Source organism: Lagenorhynchus albirostris, chromosome 8 (assembly GCF_949774975.1).
Source record: "Lagenorhynchus albirostris chromosome 8, mLagAlb1.1, whole genome shotgun sequence".
Lineage (NCBI taxonomy): Eukaryota > Metazoa > Chordata > Mammalia > Artiodactyla > Delphinidae > Lagenorhynchus > Lagenorhynchus albirostris.
In genome coordinates, this window is record NC_083102.1 from 66,398,678 (window position 1) to 66,416,849 (window position 18,172).

Sequence of the window (18,172 nt, forward strand, 5' to 3'; positions counted from 1 at the left end):
GGTAACAAAACATGCTCAAAATGACATTAGTAGTAAATAGGTAACAGGTCCAGGATTCAGTATAATGTTTCCAGTGTCATACCAAGTGGGTGGTTTTATTTTTTAATGCTAAGAATAACAAAAACATGTGGATGAAAACAGTGAACTGTGAGGGCCCACACACTGCAAAGAAGGGTTAGCAGAATGGAATGTTCAAAGATACTTTTCTAAACTTAAGAGAATAGTAAATAAATCATAATGATATATGCGTGTCATTCTTTCAGTTTTGCCTTGCTTTGTTTTTCACACGTGTTTTTGAATAGCTATCTTTGTAAAATTTTCAAGACTATCTTAGAAGCAATTAAATAGAAAATTTACACACATGTACACACATGATAAAAACCATAATCTATTTAATCTGAAAAAAATTCCTTGAAAAGATTTCAATTAAGTTATGCCTATGTTAGGTAAAAATATTTTATGAAATAAAAAGTCTCCCTTTAAACTATTAAATAGTTAAGTCACTTAAGTATAGAGATCCTTTAAGTGTAAAATATTCTATAACAATATTCTAAACCTAAAAATATATACTCAGATATATACTTGTAAAAAATAAATATTTATCTTCCCTCTCTTGTTCACGTTTATGAAACACACACACAGAGGGAGAAATCCAAATGCGCATCCTTAAACTGTCTCATTTAATTGCAAATCTTAGTTGCACATATGAAAACAGTTGTATGTTCATCTCACCCACTCGCAATAAGCAGTTCTGGGCCTAAGCATCCTGGTTGTTTTCTTTAAAAAGAAACTAAAAATCCTACACTAAAAAAGTACACCCCCCTCCCCATTCTAATTCCCTTTTTTCATGCTAGTTCAACTCACAAGCAGATTATCCCTCCCTTCCCCCTTTCCTGCCTGTAAAATCCCAGTTAGACAAACACTGTGTGGCTGAAATGACATATTTGAATGGAATTCAGACCCACCAGTTCCTGTTTATGTTTCTGATTTGAGAATGTTGCCTTCTCATTCACTATACATTAGGAACACTGCAAGGCCATAAATAGTGTCAGGTTACATGCAGGCAGGACCAATGAGCATTAATCATTACTTCCAGTCAACTGGCAAAAGCAGCAGCTGATGGAACACTATACCCTTCAGCTCTGTATAAATGGACATTCCAGAGAGTAAAGAGTGTGTGTGTGTGTGTGTGTGTCCTTTCAGTCTCCATTTTATGAATGAAACTCCAGGCTCTATAGAGTCCATTCATGTAAGAGAAATGCTTACAGGGCTCTGCCCCTAGGGATCAATCAGTCATGGGTAAAACTGATATGATTGGTTTAAGACAGCCTTCAGCCTTCCATTACTGACTTAAAATACAGTCCCTGTCCATTTGACCTGTGTTAATGCATAAAGAGTAAATCCAGACCATAGTCTCAATTCTCAAATCAAATCACTAGCCAATGCCACTTACTGTAACTGTAGATTTAGAGCATACTGAAGTATTTCTTAGAAAAACTGATATAGTGGACCAAAGTACTGTTTGGGGAGATTTGCTATTTTAACCCAGAACTGAATGAGGAAAACTCATATGAGATCTGCTAAGCAATAAAAAGCAAAGTCAAACTGTGAGCTCTATTATAATAACAAAATCAATTAGGAAGGCATCACCGTCACTTTTCATAATTTAAGCACCTAAATATCAGAGATTAAGTGATCTACTAGTCCACAAATCACACACTGAGAAAAAGAAAATTATATTTGGATTCTAGAGAAACAGGTAAGATGTTAATTCTTTCTGAAGGATCAATAGCTCATTCCTTTAAATTCCCGAGTGATTCTCCACTTGAAATTTTTGGAGCAATGGTTTCAAAGTTAGGAGGGAAAAAAATCAGCTGCCATGTTTTAGGAGAAAATGTGGCCATAAGCAAATGATGCTTAGTAATGGAGTAGGGCCAAGGCTTGGCCTTTGGGAGTGTTAAATAGCAGGTACAAAAAGCCAAAGTTCATGGAACCATAATCATCACTGCGCTGGAAATTACTAAAGATGGTAATGCTTAAAAATATCCAGAGTTTTTAGGAGGGAAGAAAACTATTTATGAGCAATTATGGGAATGATTTGTAAAGAGTCAGTCCAATACCAAACACTGTTAAAACATATAATGGGTTTTATCAGCCATCTGTAACTTGGTCCTTGACTCCAGAGGGAAGAAAATACTTTTCTCTTCCAGTGACCTGAAGCCACATTGGGAAATGGTTGCAGTCAACAATCCCTGAATATATCTCTAACTGATTTCTCATAGGATCTTTGCTATGCCTATAGAAGAAGGAATGAGGAGAAACATGAAAAATGCATGGTCTTTGGTTTTAAATGTGTGCAAGATTTTCTACTATGGTGTTATAATTTAATATTTATCTTCCAATTTCTAATATCTGGCTAATAAAATGATAGAGAATAAATCAAGTTACTACCATATTTAACTTTAAACTAAAATTAAAATACTTGACACAGCCAGGAGGGGAGATGATAAGGAATCCTATAATCTATCATCCAGAGAAAACATGGAACAGAGAAAGACCACTGAAGAGTCAACGTACATTCAATTATTAATTCTTAAATAACATTCTCTTTTTTTGGCTTTAAAAAATTTCAGTATTCTTTTAAGAATTAGTTTTTAAGGTGGTTCAAAGATACGTAAGTAAAAGTGATGAAGTAAAGCTTAATATTTCTAAATGTTTTTATTTCATATTTTTAAAAATTAAAGTTATAATTATCAATCACGGGGCCTTCCGTTTCAGAAATGAAGAAGCTAGTTTATGGCAAGCCTGGAAGTTCAAAAGAAATATCAGTAGCCTTTACTTCTCTTCTCTCTGTTCCATCCAACTTTAATGAGCATTTTTCAACAGTTTCCTTTTGTCATCACTGCATTCCTTGTATTTCTTGAACAATATTTCTGGTTGTTTACTTATGTATAACTCAATTGTTCAGAAGACATATAAGAACATTTATTATAAAATATATGAGGTTATTAGTTTCCCTAAAATATATATCCCCTCTTAAAAAGTAAATAATAAGAAATCATTAAAAAATAATATATCCTGATGACAGAATTTCTGAGCCATTACTACAGGAGTAGTAGTAACAATCATAGTAGTAACAGTTTAGAAATAAGCTACTGAGTACATCTCGCCTTCTGAATTTTGGTGCTTTCTGGGTTTTGTTTTTTTGTAATTTTGTGCAAGTTGAGCCAGTTGATTGAGGCCCTGACAAATCATCTCCAAACACATAAAGCACTATTTACTCATATTTCCATGTGGCTGCAGAAAACAAGTACGTTTTTCTTGCTCTATTATCTACTGATTTCATCCTATAACTTTAACCTTCAAACCATAGTCTAAATTCTGCAAGGGGAATCCCAAGCAATGCTCACTAAGAGCAGCATTAGGAATTACTTCACTATCTTCTCTGCTATCTAAGATAAGTACCCATCAACACAGCAAAACACAGAATAACATTGACAACATAAAAATCTTCTCTCGCCACTTGAGAAACGCAAAACTATTTAACTCTTACGACTACATTGCCAGCTTGGCCCTATGTGAGTACCAGATATATTTGTCAGCTCTCACAGATGAAAGTTAAACGTATTCCTAGTTTTAACGTACTTAACATGAGCTAAGTATTGTGCACCTATTTTATCATTTCTCTGCCTACATATTATTTTTCTACATGCTAAGTACAGATAATTACTCTCCAAATTTGAAGGTTTGTCTATTGGCCTTCATCAAAGTCCTAAGGTGATGAAGTATATGGAAACTTGGAAAGGGTTGCTAGGATTTAAAAATGAAAGATATTTAAAAATGAAAGATTATTTTTCCAAATGTAAGCTTTCCTTATATGTTCTTTTGTTTGTTTTGTTTTTTAATTTTTTGGCCATGCCACACAGTATGTGGGATCTTAGTTCCCGAACCAGGGATCGAACCCTCGCCCTCTGCAGTGGAAGCGTGGAGTTCCAACCACTGGACGGCCAGGGAAGTCCCGTATCTGTTTTAGATACCGCAGTCCTTCATAAGCTTTCTGCTGAAAAATAGATTCAGCTGACAAAAGTTTGAAAATGACTCTTATAGTTAAATTTTAAGCCATCAAGCTATCAAGTGTTTTAACAAAGAGTGAAGTCCAATAAGAAAGAAGGCTCAGACAAACTCAAAGTTTATATAGTCAATCAAAGAATTTTCGAGCTGGCTAGGCCATCAATTTGATACTTTTCCTTCTAATAATTGTTCAGCCTTTTCCAGAAGAAGTATTAGGGAAAGTTACTTCTCTGACAATCTCAATGTTTGATAATGTTTATGGTGTATTTTTAAAAAGGAAATAGAACACATTTTAAACTGAAATATCATTTGAAGTTTTATATTTTCCTACCTTACAACAGTGAGCACCTAACAGAATAAAATCTGGGGACTGTCTAATGTGAAATAAATACCCCCACATTAGGAAAAGCACACCTTAAGTTTTAATGCAAATGCTTTCTTTGCCCTGGGTCACATAGAGCTTTTAAAAGACATAGGCAGGGCTTCCCTGGTGGCACAGCGGTTGAGAGTCCGCCTGCCGATGCAGGGGATGCGGGCTCGTGCCCCGGTTCAGGAAGATCCCACGTGCCGCGGAGCGGCTGGGCCCGTGAGCCATGGCCGCTGAGCCTGTGCGTCCAGAGCCTGTGCTCCGCAGTGGGAGGGGCCCCAACAGTGAGAGGCCCGCGTACCGAAAAGACATAGGCAAATACTCATTCTAAGAATTAGAGAAAAGGGTAAATAATATATCTAACAAATTGTAGATTAAAGTACTTTATCTTGGACAATTATATAGAAAGATAGGCTGTGGACTGTGCACTAAACTAAGAATAAGAAAACCTTGGTTCTGGTTTTGGCTGTTTCACAAAACACCTTTGTAACTGATGGTAAGTTAACTTGAATAAGCCTCGGACATTTTATCTGTATAATAGGGCGTAAAGAAGGAATGTGAATTAGGTGATACCCCAGAGCTTTCATGAGTTTAAAGGTTTATGATTCTATGAAACAGCTATTTGTGTCAATTTCCCAATTGAAAATAATGCTAACATTTACTACCACATAAATGCGACATGCCTCCAAACTGAAAGAAGGCCTCATCAGTACCAGGACTCATGGCCCTAAAAAACACAATCAAAAAATACAGAAACTTTTTCTTCAGAAAACATGACGTCAGCTTTCTCCCTTACCCTCTACAACTACTTCCTCCTCTCCCGAAGCTCCAAGCACACGCTTTCCCCCTTTTTCTTACTTCAGAAACCTTATTCTGTCCCTGAAAGTTCTCTTTCCCCTCTTCCTTCCCAGCTCCTAGCTTAAACTGCTCCACCACAGGGCTGGGAAGTATCTTTTAAACTAATTAAAGTAATAGAATAGGCGCTGAGTGTTAAAAACACCTTATTAATGTATCACCCCCTCCAGTCAACTCCTAGGTTAAGATTTTTAAGACACCCCAAAATGCAAAGGAACGTAATAGCATTACATGATGGTACTGCAAGAACAGTGCAGGGATGAACCTGAAACCCACCAAGTAGCATATTCATTCTCCTCCCTCTCTAAGGCAGTCCTGGAAACAAACGAATAGAAAGTCAGGTTTGCAATGAATGAGACTGTGTCATCTTTAACTTAGCATTCTTTTCACTTATAGTACTGATGTGATTAATTTGGACACTTTTTTTCTTCAATTCTAAATTGGTTGATACTTTAAAATATAATACGTACTCTGTCTGAATAGGAAAGCAGTACGTAAGCACTGTTGAAAGACAAAGCACTTTACAGACAAAATAAATATTGCCTATAATAGCACCACGCATGTATAACCACAGTATTTATGTCCTGAGTCTTATTTTGCATAAGTCGGGCTTTACACTTATAATTCTTTTTACTCAATAGTCTCATTTCACTAAATATTTTTTAAAACCTGACTTCTAATGGCTGCATAGTATTTCTGTTATTGGCAGCCATAACTTACATTACCATTCAATTACTCTGTAATATTCCTCCCCCCCCCAAACATTCATCCTGCAACTCCCCTTCCTTAAGATAATTTTCTGAGAGTGAAAATACCTACTAATCAAAGCACATGAACATTGTGTGCTGATATTTTCTTGAGTCAAACTTTAGTTTCATGTGCCCACCACCCTCCTAAAAATACTACCCGAAGCTATCCAAAACAAAAACAAACAAAAGACGAACACATACAATTCTAATAAAATATGTTGCTGTGAGTATCTAAAATATTTACCTCATTGGGCATTTTGAATCTGCAAAACCTCATATGCAAGCATAATGGGAAAATAACCACGATTTTATGAAAATGGAGCATTGCATCCACATGAAGTGCACAATGCTTATTCAACGCTTTTTACATAGTCACTTGGCCATAGGAGCAAAAGAGAGGAACCAGGTTGGATTCAAGACAAAGCAACCAACCAACAAAAAACCTGTGTCCTGCTTTATGCAGCACTATTAGGCTAAAGAAGCAGAGGAGGGAAACAACAATAATAGATGCAATTGGACTGCTGAGAACTTAATATCATATAATCATGATCACACTGTACTGGTTCACCAAATTGGCCCTAAATATCCATTTTTTTTATCTCCTCAGTGTCTTCTGATCCAAGATTTGTCCCTTTTCCTGAATAAAATTTCTACTCTACTAACATAATATTTTGCAATTTTTTAGCTTAAATACTCAGCAGTTGAAATTGCATTCCTGTAATTATAACTAATAGACCTTCCATTTCCCATATCATAATTAATGTCAGGCTTTATTAGAGCATAATCGTGCTACCTTTTCACTTACAAAGCTTCTTTTATTTTCACAACATTTATGCTATATTGAATTAAGCAATAACGAGTTCTAGAGGCCTTCTTAAAGGACAAGCTTTGGATCACAGATGCTGAGTAAATGGACTATGAAACGTTTTTGCATTGTCTTTAAATCACATTAAGTATTTTCTAATGTGCTACTTGTTCAACATCAATAAGTGAACAAAGAACTTAATGATTCAGTGATAAATACATTAGATTTGCTAAAAAGGTTATTTAATATTCTGTCAGCAAGGATGAAAGAACTAATGACAACAAAACAAAACATCTGGAGATCGTACTTGTTGACGGCAATGTATGACGTATACAGATGCGTCAACTTAATTGCAGCAATTTGGTGGCCAGTAAAACATATTTTGAAACACACAGGTTAATTTTTCATCTGCCCTGGTTACACAGTAACTACAGTTCTTTAGACCACATCCATCCAGAAGATACAACTTTACTATTTAACTATTCAAGCGAAACTGAAGTGTATCTTATTGGCAATATTGAAATTAGAATTCAAAGGTGTTGTCCAACTTTAGCAATCGGAAATATAATTTACAGGAGAGACAGTAACATAAATTAACAGCTTCTCAAATATTAAACAAATATTCCACAAGTCATTTGCAAGCTTTATGGCAACTTACAAAAGAGATGCCCTATGTACCTTTAAAACAGGATACTGGACTGTTATAGACTGAATGATCGTGTCCCCCATAATTCATTGTGAAGCCCTAATGCCCAAAGTGGTGGTATTTGGAGGGGGGCGGGGGCTTTGAGAGGTAATTAGAATAAGACTAGGTCATGAGGGTAGGGCCCCCATGGTGGAATTAGTGTCCTTATAAAAGAAGAGGAAGAGAGACCAGAGCCCTCTCTCTGCCTCATGAGGACACAGTGAGTAAGTAGCCATCTGCAAAGCCAGGAAAAGAGGCCTCACCAGGAAATGAATCTTCTGGAACCTTGATCTTGGACTTCCCGGCCTGCAGAACTGTGGAAGTTAAATGTCTGTTACTTCAGCTTTCCCACCGATGATGGTATTTTATTATAGCAGATTGAGCTAAGGAATGGACTATCCTTCTTTAGGTTAGAAGTGACTGAATCTGTGCTTTTGAGGGTCAGACCGTAGCTGACTCGAATTCATATTATATATGGTCCACAAATAATGCAATTAAACCTCACAGCCCGAGTTCCTATTTTTTTGCCCTCAATGTATTATTTAAATATTTTTCTTGTTTGCTTCACATCTTCTCAGGAAAAGTTACACGTCTTCAACATCATGTTATATATAATTTTATATACAATATAGATATAAGGAGAATATATACGTGTGTGTGTATATGTATATATATATATGTATGGAAAACCACAGAATCAAGAAAATGATTTCAATGATAATCTTTCTGAGATTATACCTATAAAAACATTCTAAAAAACACAAAGAATTTTCTAAAACTGCTATGCCCTACAAGTCCTTTTGAACCAATTATTTGGGCTATTTTAACTGATTTCCATGTAAAGTTTCTTGAAATCATGATGAATTCAAAAAACTGTGCAGCAAATTAAAACGTGGTTTGGAGAGTAAGAATAACATCAGTTAACAGGACTAGAAACTTGCAGAGAAAAATGAATCGTGTCTATAATAAAGCCCATTGTAGTGCAGAGTTCTTAATTATGCCCGTAAATCATGGACAAACATAAAAGGTTCTACAGTGTAAACACTATGGTACATTCTAGGACCCTCTCCAAATTACAGGGCCTGGGACAAGCATTCAAGTACAGTCCCTCACACCATATGTTTAAATTTTTAAACTATAAACCAGCCAAACAAAACGATAAATAAATATGTTCTCTCCTCCTATTCCTTGAAACTATAAAAACATAACAACTTGGAAGGCCAGGCCAAACCTAGAATTTGGGGAAATCTCTAGGATTAGTGCTGAAAGAGGATGGTATGCAGCCAGTTTTCAGTCTTCAGACCCCGGCCCCTCCACACTCCCTTCCTGCCTCTCTCCCTATCCCTCAACCCCACCTTGTTCCACACCACGGGGGCCTCACACACCAAACATATGGGCACAACCAAGCTTCATCCTCATCCTCCCACAAGCAGCTGTCCCTTGGCCACCTCCTTGGACCTAGACAGGAACAGTGTGCTCTGCCTTCAGAAAACTAGGCCTGGGATAAACTTGCTCAGGCCCTGGAAGTGGACTCAAGGTTGGCTGGGCGGGGAATTCATGGGCCCTGGGTAACTGGTATACCTTCCAGAAGTAGAGGTATAGCCTCTCAGTGGGCAACTCCCCTTAGTCCTTTTCAACTTCTTGGCCAATGAGGAAGGGTGGCCAGAGGGAGACTCTCAGTGGTCGGGCTCCTTCTTGCTGAGCTTTAAGACCAGTTTATAATAAAACAGGTAACTTTATGCAAGTTGGAAACTGAAGACCAGCAGACAATTTTCTTTCCTCAAGTAGAACCGATAGAAAAACTCAGCAGAGTTATGCCTAGAGAAGCAATAGTTCCTTCATAAAGAACATCCACAACTTTGCATCCAGATGAAAGGAAGTCACATTGTTTTCCAATATTTTTAAGTCCACAACCATCTATTGACCGTGCTTACAATAACGTTAGTAATATTTTGCCTGGTGCCCTTCTTAGAAGCATTAGCTTTTATTTCATACTTTTTCCCCAAATTCCTGAGATTTCTGAAAGGCAGGTGTCCTGATTTTGAGATTATAACAAAAGAAATGAGCACAGAATAGTTAAGTAATTTTTCTGAGTTCTTAAGGTCAAATATTGGCAAAGTTGGTGGTAACATTAACAATAGACATAAGTGCTTTTTACTTTCGGGAAACCCCAATTCTCCATCTTGACGTACTACTTAGTGAGATCTTTCAGGCTCAGTGAGACTAGAGCTAAGCCTATTATTGCTATTTTTGCTATCCCTCTCCCAATATGGAAGAGTCCTTACTTCCGGACCCTTGGAATCTTGCCACAAAAATAAAGAAACAAACAAACAGTTATAAGCAATAAGTTACTCAGTACAGAAGAATATTGCTTTCTGTAAATACTGTTATTAAACAGTGCAGCAGGAGCAAATGGAAAGAAAGCCCAGAATCAAGAAAAGAAGGATCACGTTACTCTCTTGGGCTGAGAGTGTGCATAATTTTACAAATTGTACTCTTCTTTGGACAGGTTTCATTTCTAGACACTATTTCATCCATTGGCTCATGCCAAAATGGTTTGACAGTCCAACCCTTCACATAAAGAGAAAGGGAATAAATCAGAAAGATGCCACCAAAAAATGGTCAGGAGCCACCCCATCTGTGGCCAACACTAATGAAACTGACAAGCAAGTGAAAAGATTTATCTTAAACATAACTTAAAGCACAGGCCTACCTGAATCATATGCAAAATCTCTGGGCTCCTGTTTGATCATCAGAGGAGGGGGGAAGCTTTGGCTGGCCGCACCACCAACCATGGTGTTGTGTTCATACACTGGGTCGTGGTACTCCTGCTTAAAGCCTTGAGGTGGGAAGGGAATGTTTGGCTCAGACATCTGCCGTTGGTACATGGGACGTCCTTCCCTTGGCATTGTCGGCAAAGGAGGAAAGGAATTACAGGGTTCAGAAAGTTGGCGGCGAAATCTGGGAAATAAGAGAGCATGTTTCAAATAAAATAGTAACAAGGAATACCCTTTAAAAATACTGGCACGATTTTTAGCTTCTAGCTAATGAACATGACACCAGCTGACCCGAAGTGTAAATCTTTACCAAAGACTAGATACTTCCTGGGTCAGTAGCACTGTGATTTCTAATCATAATACACCTTGCGTTCCCCTTCCAATTAGTTCCATTCAGCACTATTTCAGTACCTGACAAAAAGTTAAAGATGTGCTTCGGGGAAGGCTAGGAGAGCATTGTAGTGTTTGCAAGAAATAACACACTCTAACAGTTAAAATGCCCAACTAGAAATCAACTGGATCATTTACCAGATTTCCTTATTAAGAGGGTCTCAAATTAATTATAGACAAGAAAAACAAAACAACAAAACAAAACAGGGGAACCAGAAAGAATCTGATTTCAAACTGCAGCCTCCAGCTTTTAATTCTGTTATCAAACTAACCAACCAACAAACAAAATCAACCACATAAAAACCTCCTTATTGGTTTTCCTTCCCTTACCATCAGTTATCAAGGGAGCGAGAAGGGAATGACTTTCTTCTCAAATGTGCAGGACTCTTACATCTTCAACCATGTCCTAAATAACACTGTATTCTAGTGAGAAATTAAACTGGGAAATATTATAGAGACTGAAATCCAAGCTAGTTGTAAAAGACTACTTCTTTACTGTCAAACAGCAACACAGAACTCACTGGCTTCCAAGATTTTCAAACAAAATATCAGGTTGATAAAAATAAGCATAAAGTATTACAGCAGACCTCCAATGATGGAAGGAACATGCATGCGTCACATAGCTTTGGGACAGGTCGTGCTGTTAGGTCATGAGGAAGTTCTGAGGCCTTGGCAGAAGGCTGAGAGTGAGTCTCTACGCTCCTTCTTTCTTGGTTATCCTGTGTACTGATTGGCTAATCACTTCATCAGTTCAGTTCTGTGTTTCTCATCCTAATATCACTGACCCACCGCAAAGATGTGGATTAATTAAAGATTTAACAGCTCTAAACATGCCCAGGAGTGCTTAAAAATAACCTATCCAACATTTCTATGAGCAAATGTAAGCCTATTAACTCCCCTGCACCTGCCCCCAAAAGCATTCCTCAGACTTTAATTTGGAAAGTTAACATTTAATTTTGGTAACGTTAAATGAAAACAAGGTAAAAGCGAAAGAATGGCAGGGCAATTGCTTTAGCATTTCTAAGAACACTCCACCCTGTGATTTAACTCTAGCCTCTCTGGCTGCCATGGAAAGCACTGAAATTCCACCTACACCTGCAGAAAATAAACTCAGAAACTCAGATATAGCAAAATAGGCTGACTGGCACTGCATTCACTTCCCTTCGCTTGCTTATTTCATTAGCCAAAAAAAGAAACAAATTATCATTAAGAACTGTCAAGGAATGAATAAGAAAATTGTAAGTTAAAAAAAGAAACCAGCTCACTTGGGAAGCCTTCAAAGGAAGATAATAATACTTCTACTAAAAGCTTTGTTGAAAAATCAAGCCATTTGTTTTCGCAAGTCAACATGATTCCAGTTGGTACTCACTGAGGACCAGGAATATATCAAACACACGTGCTTCCTAAGAAACTACAAGTTTGTGGTATCATTCTTATGACCCACTGTAAAGAGAAAGCGACTCCAGAAGCTTTCTGGAGAGAGTTCATGGGTAAGGAGGGCGTGCTGATGAGCTCCTGGGTAAAGAAAAACAGTGCCTAAGTGGTGGGAAACATTGAGAAAAAGAGACAGGGCTCCTGCACAGTGGGTTCAGGAAAAAGTGCCAAAGGGCTGGCCCAAGGAGCAGAATGAGGCTGAGGAAAGGAAGCGGGGTGCAGCCCAGTTGGCCATGAAGCATTCCCAGAGTGAGGTGGGGTGCCTCGGCTGGATGGGGCTATTTGGGGGAAAGGATCTGTTCCCAGAGCAAATTTGCCAATTATAACTGAGGGACTGTCATTTGTTGGCTAGAGCTCTCCAAGAAATCCTCCTCAGAAGCATACGGCTTCAGAGATTTTCCTGGGATCGGCCAGCTGGTGCTGTCCTCAACACTCAGTGGGGGGCAGTGGGAAAAGACCCTGAGCTTCCCTCTTCTAGTTCCGGGCCGGCTGTTCTCAGTCTCAAATATTTGAGTTCAAGTAGAGAAACTAAAATGGGTTTGGCTACAGCATTTCAAGTTAGGTCACCTAAAAACAGCCATACTGCTTGTTCAGCGGTCACCTCCCATAAGAAAGAACTATTCTGCACAGAGCACCGACTATGCAATCTCTAATTCTGGCCCTCATTTGAGGTGTGAGACGCGCTATCAAGAACTCTGGGAAGTCACCAGAAGTAGACAAAACAAAACTTGCTTTTCTTTGGTCGTCTTCTTTTTCCCTTTCAGCCCTGCACAATGTGCATCTGTTTAATGGCCCACCCGGCAATAAGATGTCTTTCATCTGTATTTACAAAACTGTTTACACAGATGCACATACCATTACACTCGGACAAAGTCTCAAGTCCACAGGGTGAGAAGGGAAAGATAATGGGAAGCATTTCATAACTAAAGCACAAGAGGACTCAGGGATGGAAACCAAGGTAGGAAAGTTCTTACTTGGTCTCACATTGGAAAGAATGCTTTCATCTTACCTTCATATCAAAAGAGTTACTGAACTTGAGATTGAGTCCCATTAAATAACCTATAAAAAGCAGATCTGAGTATTCCCTTATTTTCCGAAAGTTGCCAGTGGCACATCTTCTGGTTTCCTCTGCTGATCTGGGAGATTCCTCTGGCTGAGCTATTTTTATAATGGTGTGTCAGAGCCAATTTGCACGGGCTCATTGTTAAATTTTCAGGAATTATGGGAGCCAACTCTTAAACACAGCCATTGTTAAGAATTAAATTATGCAAGTTTAAAATTATTAAAAAATTATATTTAAAACAAAGGCAGAAAACACTCAAAACTCATCAGTTCCTAATTCTTTCACTACATTTTACTACTAATTATACTAATTATGCTCTGGAGGTTATGTCTATTGTATCTGTTTGGCAGAAATACTGTTTCATGGCATGTTACTACACATCTCTTTGCAATTCCACATTCAGGGTTGTCACAGTGATACCCCGGAGTCTGCCATGGGGGCAATATTTACATCACAGACACATCAAATGTTATAGATCAAGGTCCTTGGGTTTACTCCCATAGAGCCTGCGGTTAACCATTTACCAGCACACCACTCACTCTATATAAGTACAAGGTAGAAGGGGAAGAAAGGATGCTATACATAATTGACTTGTGTTTTAAGTTGTATTATTAAGGCCTCTAAAGGTCCTCCAATATTTTATTTCAATATGAATTTTTTCATCTCTAGGAGTCGAGAATTACCCACCGTAACATTCTCTTTACCTCTATGTTGTGTCTTGCATTATTCCTTTCTAAGTAATACTAATTGAGTCTCTACCTCTTTATATTCTCAGCGTTCAGGGTCATGCCTCTACTGACATTAAATATTCATTACTTGGAAAGGAGGAAAGATAGTTCTATCAAATAAGTTTTCTTCTGCAAAACTACGTACAGCTAAACCACTCATCTAAGGTAAAGAACCTCATTCTGTAAGCCACCTACTAAAATTAGTCTCCTAACTTTATAGAAAAAGTACACACATATGCTCATAAAAATGGGATGATCTGATTTAAAGTTTAAGTGAAGCAATTTAATTCAAGCAAAGTGAAAGGGAAATGTTCAAATGTCAGTATATAGATTAATTTTCCATTTTAGCAACCAATTTAAATGTTTATAAAGGAATGTTTATAAATGACCTTCTCCATAAATTATTTATAGCTAAAGATAGAGCAAGCTCTTCCTAAAAATATTTTGCACAGATGTGCAAAATTAATACACTCCCCTTGAATTTACTATAGGTCTTAGGAATTGGTAGTAATAGGACTTTCTTCCAAGAATGCTAGAAACAGTTGTTTTTTTGGTTTGTTTTTTGGTTTTTTAAATGGTACTTGCAGTTACCAGGGGGTAAGGGTGGGAGAAGGGATAAATTGGGAGACTGGGATTAACACATACACACTACTACATATAAAATAAGTAACTGATAAGGACCTACTGTATAACACAGGGAACTCTACCCAGTACTCTGTAATGGCCTATACAGGAAAAGAATCTAAAAAAACAGTGGATATATGTATGTGTATAACTTAACCACTTTGCTGTACAGCAGAAACTAACACAACATTGTAAATCAACTATACTCTAACCAAAAATTTTTTTAAAATGGTACTTGCAGTTACCTGTGGTCCATGGGGTAGCTACTGTCTTGAATGGGCTGCGACGGAGGGAGGTGAGCTGGGAAGGCGCGGTCAGGTTTCGAAGTGTGAGCTGAGTTGGGAGACGCATGGTGCAGGGGGGACACTGGGGTGCTGGATGGTGTTGGGGGGTTGGAGGGCCTCATTCCCACTTGTGGCTTCTGATCATAGGCACTACCCAAGGAATGAAAGAAAAGAGAACATGTGCTTCTTGGGAGCAATTAAAACTTTTTTTTCCCCCCAACCCAAGGGTAGAAAAAATATTTTAGGCTTAAGTCTTAAGGAAGTTGGAATTGCATGTTTTTTGGTTTCCGCATCTCTAGAACACGTAATCTTTGAAACTGTCACACACTTAAAAAGAAAATGGGATAATGAATGTATAACTTGGTAACAGCATAAATATACAACATCTATTTTTAATATATATACAAACAACACAGTATAAGGAACATCTCTGTCAATGAAAGCAGTGGCATATTATTTCCATCTATTCTCGATATGTCTCCTTAAGCAAGTTCCATAGATCTTTTCTAGATCATTAAATATTTCTGATATTATAATCCTTCTATATTACATAAGATTTTAGAATAAGAACTCATGTCAGTTTAACGAGATGCGGATCATACCTGGCTCGTCTGTATTTGTGGTAGAACTCTAAGAAGGCCATGCTTTTGCCTTATTGTCATTTTTTTAGTGTAAAATAAATGACGCCTGGCATTAATTTCCTCACATAGGATAATAAAGGTTTATGAGGCAAATTAATAAAGATTTATGTCTCTGATATCTTTAAACTTTCTTGGAGTATAAGAATAGGTACAAAATAATGTTCTTAAGAGTAAAATCCTGTTATCATCGTCTAACTTCGGAACACAGTTACAAAATAATAAAATGAGTAAGCTTGTTTTTATATACATTATGAATTTAAGTTGCTTTCTTTAGCGTAGCTCTCAGGAATATGATTTAACTAATTTTTGTAATCTAAAAAATATTTTATTGAAAACAAATTGTACTTAAATTTCTGAACAAAAAAAGATGTTCTAGATTAAAATACTGTATTTCATTTTAAAATAAAAAGCATTCATTAATATATATTTTTCTTTAAAAAAGAAACTTTAAAAAAAAACTGACTTATGTAATAATTTACCCTGTTGCACCATCTATACAACAGAATAACATACAAGTGCAAAAATACTTTATAGAACTGAAGGAGTATGTGCTGCATAAGTCTTCCTTGCTTTAAAGCAAAGTCAGTGGAACTCATATTATGTTTGGTCCTACCTATTTCACTTACCAATATTTCTGAATGTGAACCCACTTCTTTTATAAAATGGTTCACATGTCTCATTCCCACATAAAAAGAAAAAATGATACATCTCCTGTCCTAGAATATTACTTTTTTCCCTTATGAAATGCTGTATTGAGTTACACTGTTTGTATAGAAATGGAAATAACAAAATTTAATCCATATATCACTGTGGGAATTACTGGTCCCCAAGAAGAACCTCAAAATATTCAGGTAATTCTTCTACCATTAATTTATGAAAGTCAGATATGTCTTTCTTCTTTCTAAGTCCATAAAGCAGCAGTTATTTCACAGTCACACTTCTGATCAATGCTAAAATGCAATGGCAATTCTATACCTATTTGGTTTATTAATTAAAAATTCCTCCATATGTTAAATAATTACTCTGAGAATACACAGTACTCTTAAGGAGAAAATGCAAAAGTTAAAAACATGATAAAAATAAAACTCAGATTGATCAATATTGTTTTATCTGAACTCAGTATGTTTTATTAGTTGGCTTCTACAAGAGATCTGTTTTATAAAAGCTTTGAAGTTCAACTGAACTGCCTCATCATTTCAGGCTCTGGTGAACCTCCTAGAAAAACAGATATAAAAGACAAGTTGGCAAGAACAAATAGTAATAGAATGTCCAAGCACTGGTCAGGTACTGTGAGACTGCACAAATCGAAGTTTCTCAAATCTTAACTATCTTGGACAACAAACTAGTGAATATAACAAAAAGGAAGCAGACTCACAGATATAAAGAACAAACGAGTGGTTACCAGTGGGGAGAGTGAAGTTGAGAGGGGCAACACAGGGGTAGGAGATTAAGAGGTACAAACTACTAGGCATAAAATAAGCTACAAGGACATACTGTACAACACAGGGACTATAGCCAATATTTTATAATAACTATAAATGGAGTATAACCTTTAAATGTTGTGAATCACTATCTTGTACACCTCTATCTTATATAATATTGTACATCAACTATACTTCAATTTAAAAAAAAGGAAAAAAATTATTCCACGAAAAAGAAAAAAGAAAATATGTTAAAAAAATCTGAGGAAATAGAAGACTCCTTTGGATTATAACGTATTATGAACTGGAATCAACATAATTCATAAGATCACAAATATTTGTAATCATTTTTATAAGTTTCTAAACTAACTCCTTTAAAGAACTACGTACGTCTCTACTATAATTGAGAGTAATAACATGCAATATACAGAGCCAACTTTTTCCGTACGCAATTAGAGGCCGATATGAAAAGCAGCAGAATGCAATTTACTATGAAGGGTTTTTAATGAACATACATGTTATCAAATTTTCCAACAAATGAACAGTGCACTTCTACTGCTCCACCCCCCTTTATTATCACCCGAAGGAACAACTGGCTTTTTAATAGATAATAGCCTCTGCTAAGCCTTATAAAATTCTAACTTTACTGCAATTGTCCATGAATGCATCTTATAGATCATCTGCAAAACCTGTCAGATAACTAATGTACTGCTTAGACCTGCCAAATGGTTCATTTTTTCCTACACACTCTATCTAAAGTGCATAATGCTTTCTTCCTAATGAGAACTTTCAGCAGCTATTCATGCATGCAAAGTAAGAACCTCTCTCTCTCTCTCTCTCTCTTTTTTAAGTGAAGATAGACACAGGAAGCACCTTTCTCTTTTACTTGTTTATTTATTTATTTATTTGGGCACACCGCACAGCATGTAAGATCTTAGTTCTCCGACCAGGGATTGAACCAGTGCCCCCTGCAGTGGAAGTACGGATTCTTCACCACTGGACGGCCAGGAAAGTCCCCAGTCCCTCTTTTCAATCCCATAGTGCATCACTACGGTAGAAAAGTAACTCATGATTTGGATAAAAATGACTGCATTAAAATGATTCTGGGGGCTTCCCTGATGACGCGGTGGTTAAGAATCCGCCTGCCAATGCAGGGGACATGTATTCGAGCCCTGGTCCGGGAAGATCCCACATGCCGCGGAGCAACTAAGCCTGTGCGCCACAACTACTGAGCCCGTGCTCTAGAGTCCGTGAGCCACAGCTACTGAGCCCGTGCAC

The 18,172-nt window shown here is 37.2% G+C and overlaps 1 protein-coding gene across 2 annotated transcripts in view; it reads right to left on the reverse strand.

The window, feature by feature from the left end:
* Positions 1–18,172, reverse strand: part of ETV1 (ETS variant transcription factor 1) — a 94,510-nt gene that overhangs the window by 23,295 nt on the left and 53,043 nt on the right. For both annotated transcript variants that reach the window (XM_060156123.1, XM_060156122.1), the window contains exons 7-8: positions 14,794–14,982; positions 10,246–10,493 (exon numbers count right to left, since the gene is read on the reverse strand). In XM_060156123.1, coding sequence (XP_060012106.1) covers positions 10,246–10,493; positions 14,794–14,982 — 437 coding nt within the window. The remainder of the gene's footprint in view (positions 1–10,245; positions 10,494–14,793; positions 14,983–18,172) is intronic.